Source organism: Trachymyrmex septentrionalis, unplaced genomic scaffold (genome assembly GCF_001594115.1).
Source record: "Trachymyrmex septentrionalis isolate Tsep2-gDNA-1 unplaced genomic scaffold, Tsep1.0 scaffold95, whole genome shotgun sequence".
Classification (NCBI taxonomy): Eukaryota; Metazoa; Arthropoda; class Insecta; order Hymenoptera; family Formicidae; genus Trachymyrmex; species Trachymyrmex septentrionalis.
Genome location: NW_017306139.1, coordinates 603,815 through 608,650, shown reverse-complemented (window position 1 = coordinate 608,650; position 4,836 = coordinate 603,815). Strand labels below are relative to the sequence as shown.

General features: G+C 25.9%; 3 protein-coding genes across 3 annotated transcripts in view; 2 read left to right on the top strand and 1 right to left on the bottom strand.

The window, feature by feature from the left end:
• LOC108756105 (gamma-tubulin complex component 3 homolog) overlaps positions 1–1,567 on the top strand; it is a 4,673-nt gene extending 3,106 nt beyond the window's left edge. The window contains exons 7-11 of the mRNA XM_018499683.1: positions 62–266; positions 347–568; positions 703–834; positions 902–1,153; positions 1,374–1,567. Coding sequence (XP_018355185.1) covers positions 62–266; positions 347–568; positions 703–834; positions 902–1,153; positions 1,374–1,550 — 988 coding nt within the window. The 3' untranslated portion in view covers positions 1,551–1,567. The remainder of the gene's footprint in view (positions 1–61; positions 267–346; positions 569–702; positions 835–901; positions 1,154–1,373) is intronic.
• Positions 1,568–1,572: 5 nt separating this feature from the next.
• LOC108756106 lies at positions 1,573–2,481 on the top strand. The gene is made up of 2 exons (XM_018499684.1): positions 1,573–1,655; positions 1,745–2,481. The coding sequence occupies exons 1-2, from the start codon at positions 1,585–1,587 to the stop codon at positions 2,427–2,429; spliced, it is 756 nt and encodes a 251-aa protein (XP_018355186.1). The 5' UTR covers positions 1,573–1,584; the 3' UTR covers positions 2,430–2,481.
• Positions 2,482–4,041: 1,560 nt separating this feature from the next.
• Positions 4,042–4,836, bottom strand: part of LOC108756096 (zinc finger protein 431-like) — a 2,340-nt gene continuing 1,545 nt past the window's right edge. The window contains exons 3-4 of the mRNA XM_018499674.1: positions 4,632–4,794; positions 4,042–4,286 (exon numbers count right to left, since the gene is read on the bottom strand). Coding sequence (XP_018355176.1) covers positions 4,042–4,286; positions 4,632–4,794 — 408 coding nt within the window. The remainder of the gene's footprint in view (positions 4,287–4,631; positions 4,795–4,836) is intronic.

The window sequence follows — 4,836 nt, the reverse complement described above, 5'->3', positions numbered from 1 at the left end:
TATATATATATATATATATATATATATTTCAAATCTAAAAAATTTCAATTATATATTTCAGGCCTGAATTAGCTAAACCAGCAAGTTCTTTATATCCTCATAATATATCATCTATACTTGAAATTGCAATAAGGGCAACTAGTACAAAGTTAGATGATTTAGATGTGCAAAAACGTTTAGACGTAAGATTATTAGCACCTTCAGAAAGTGAAACAGGATGGGATGTTTTTATTTTAGATTATAATGTTGATGGACCTATAGGAACGGTAAAATATTGTTATAACATATTAATTGTAATATTTAATCTACACATTAAATACTTGAGGAATCATAATCAACTTGTTAGATTTTGGAGCCATGTAGACAAACATATCAAACGGTCTTCTTTGCCTTGTGGAAGGCAAAAAGAATGGAGTCAATTTTATCTGCTATTTGGAAACAACAGACAACATCGGCAAAAATGTTCAGAAAAATGCCGGAAGTATTGCCTATCCAGAATCATATTCATCTAATTACTAGTAGCATGGTTCATTTAGTTCACCAAATGCAATATTATTTTTTATTTGAGGTAATTTGACATGTTAAGTTAACTATTGTTAATAATCTTAGATTATTAATCTATCATTAATTTAATAGTGAGTAATTTTATGGTAAAAACTTGTATATTGTACATTAACAAATGAAAAACTTAATTAATTGAAGGTAATCGAATGTTCTTGGGATACATTTGCGAAGCAACTTCTTCAGGCGTCATCCCTTGATGATATAATTGCAGCTCATAGTCATTTTGTTGATTCTGTAAGACATGGTACATTGTTGGATGAAAAATCTCAAGTAAGTATTAGGTGATATTTATATATACATACGAACGCATATTTTTGTACTATTCTTGATATTACAGGAACTTATGGATCACTTACGCTCAGTTTACAGTCCAATACTAGACCTTCAGAATCTCGAGGAAACTTTCCTTGCACGTGCTACTCAGGAATATGAAGCACGATTAAATAATGATAATTTAGGACGTGAACAAACAAAAAATTGGGGTCGTACATATAAAAAAGATCAAGAAATTGAAGAAAGAGAGAAAGCATTCTCAAAATACTTGAATACACTTTCAATACAATTGAGATTACTTTCGAGAACATATCAGGTAATAATGAAGTGAAATATTATATTCTGGTTTTGTATATATATTCATCATTACTACTATTTTCTTATCTACATGATTCTTTAGTCGTTGTAAAGTAATAATTTACATATTATTCCTAATATTCAAAATGATATATAAAAAACAATTGCTTTCTTTTAATGTATTTATTTTTGTTTTTGAAAGAAAATAATATATGTTTTAAAGATATATTTTTTTTCAGGATCGTGTGAAAAAATTTTTATTAATGCTTGCTTCCGCTGAAGATGTGTCGTTGCAATTACTTAGTGTACGATTAGATTTTAATGAATATTACAAGAGTAAAGATAGCCGACTAGTTGTGCCATTAACGTATCAACATCGTAGACAAAGTGATCAAACATTTTTTGGATGCAAGTGACAATTGGAGGCAGAAAATTTATTAGAAACCTTCAATGATTCAAGTCACTTTTCAAATGAATGCTGTATTTCAACTGAGCAAAATTCATCTGACATTAATAATAAGGTTACAAGCACATTTGATTTTTCCATTAATCGTCCTTCTTCATTTTTTTCTTTATGTCGACATCATGATACCACCAATTTTTTTTATAGACCACACTCATCCAAAATGATAACAGATGTCAATGACTCTGTCGTTTTACACAAAAAAAGTTATAGAACAAATTTGAGAAACGCTGAGTTAAGTAAACGTACATTTAGAATATTTTTGGAAAAACAGATATTGTCACATGTGGAGATAGAGATTCAGAAAAATATCCAAGAACCTCAAACACCGTTAACACCTAATTTTAATTTTGATGAAAACGATTTTACTTTGAGCAAGATACGATTAACGCTTTCTCCGTTCCAAACAATCGAACCCGAAAAGAAGTCATTTATAAAAAATAATTCAACCCTATCAAACTTTGAAGCTAAAATGTGTTCTAGTAATAGAGCTGTAAAAATAACTAATGCAATCGTAAATCGTGACATTGATTCTGAAATTAATATATACGAGAATCCTGTTCGAAAGAAATCAAAAATTTCTACTGCACTTGTGTCTAATCAAAATACCTCAAGCCCTAAAATGAACATAACAGTTGATAAGCAAGTCGATTGTGCATTGATGTATGCTAATAGTCCAGAATGGTTTCAAGATAACGAGACTGTATCAGTTTATGGTTCTTTACTAAGTGAAACTATTTCAGATATTAGCACGTACAATTCAGATTTAAGAAGAAATACTAATCATAAACGATGTCGTTGGAAACGCATACTTTTTTGTTGTGTTAATTGAGTTTGTTATTTACATCAACTGTACATCAACAATCAAAAAATATATATTTGAGAAAGAGGAAGCTGTTTCTGTGAAATTTATATGTTTTTTTATATTTTTATTTCTTTATAAAATTATGTGTATAATTCAAGTATATGCGTTCACAACTCACATACTGAATTAACAATTTTTTAATACTCACTAATATTAATGTTAGTTGTATCGATAAATGTTGATTTATGAAATACATTGTCTTTATCTTGTACTACTTACGCACTGTTTGCTGCATTTCTACAAAATTTTAATATTTAAGATTTTGTGTGATTATTAGAAAAAATAATATCTAAAATATAATCCATAATAAATCTATGGTCCGTACTTAATCGAAAGAAAATTAAAACTTATATTTTTTATTAAATAAAATATTCCTTAGATAGTATATATAAAGTAGTAGTATCTTTCTATCGTACAAATAACGTGGATAATAATATTTTATTTTTCTGTTACGATACATTTGTCATAATGAAAATTAATTACAATACTTTTATTATCTGCGAAAATATTTAATATTTTTATACTTTTATTAAAGATATTACATATTGATATACATTTTACTTTTGTAGACTTACTAATTATGAGGCAGTATATACAAGTAGTACACATTCACATTCTAAGTTATACACATAAGATAATACAATACATTTGTATTATCTATAATTATATGCCATATTTAATAAGCTTTATTCATACTTAATTTCTTGCCATATTAGAAAATTAATGCACTTTAAAAAATATAAGCTATTTTTATATTATTGATATGTGTTACTATTGTATATTTAATATTTGTAATAAATTCAGTAATCACCTTTTACTTTTATTTACAATGTTGAGCAATAAAAAATGTAAGTTGTTATTTTAAATCATTAAATAGATCAAAGTGTAATAAATTAAATAAAAAATCCTATTGTGTTTTCTATTATTGCTTTATATATAATTTAATAACATTTATATATAATATAATATTAAGTAGAAGTATTAATACAGTATTAACAAAAAATCCGTATAAGTATACATTTGATAAAAAAAATAATTATCAGTTTTATAAATTTTATTTACATGAAATAATTTACATGATTCGAGACTTATTATATTTTCAGTTTCCCTACCAACAAATGCCGTCTCTTCGTAAAATCTAATCCATAGAAAGATTTAACTGAAAGTTGAGTGTGTATATTAACTTTTTCATTTAGTACTTTCGTTTTCACAAATAATTGATATGCTTTTAATTTATCAATTTATAGTTTATTGCATTATCTTCGACCTTTTTTTTTATTTGCATTATGTATTACATTGTTTTTCGACATTTAAATAAAAATTAAAAATACACAGGTACAGATATTTGAACAGAGGGAAGAGAGGTAAAAAAAAAGGCAAAATCTAGAAATATTACTTTTACTCATATTCTATATATTGTGCATTATTATATTATACATTTCTTTTAGACAATGAATAAACTCATTATATATATGTATATATGTGTATGTATATGTATATAGATTTTTTCTGTTAATTACTACTTTTATAGAAGTTAATAAAATTTGGTTTATTAATTGCAAAAAATATAGATAATAAATTAATTTGAGAATTGTAATGGCATCCAAGAAAGAGAAGGCCATGGATACATTGTAGGTAATTGTATGTAATTGTTATTGAAACCTTCAAACTTGATAATCTCTATGCTTGAAATACTATTCTGTGTACTCGTATAATCAGCTGCATTATTATTTGACACATTCAAATGCTGTAAACGCTCATGAATTCGTAAATCATTGATGACGGGAGACTTCTGATTGTAGATATCGTAATAAGAACGATCACCTATAAGAATTTTGTATATATACTTATATTATAATTCGTTATACATTCGATTAGAAAATTAAATATGATTAGAAAATTATTCATTATTTGTAAAGAAAATTCATATCATAGATTATAAATCATTACGTCACAAAAATTCTTATTAAGGGATTATAAATTATCTTTAAAATTATTTTAAAAAATAAGAAATTTTTAAACATAATTTTAGAGGTTTTTTTTTCAATTCTTACTATTCTTTATTTATATCATTTTCACAATATCAATAATTGCTTGGTATAAAGGTCGGTGTATACAATAAAATAAAATAAATTTTATATTTCCTGATTGTTGAAGTATTATTATTACCATGTGATTTCATATGATGATGCAATGCGCCGAATTTGCAAAATCCCCTATTACAGATGGAACAACGTAGAGGCCAATTACCGGTATGAGAATATCCATGAGCTCTTAAATCACCGGGAGTTGGAAAAGATCGTCCACATTCATCACACTTATGTGGTTTCTCCTGAATTTCAAATTATATATATAATATATGTATATATATATA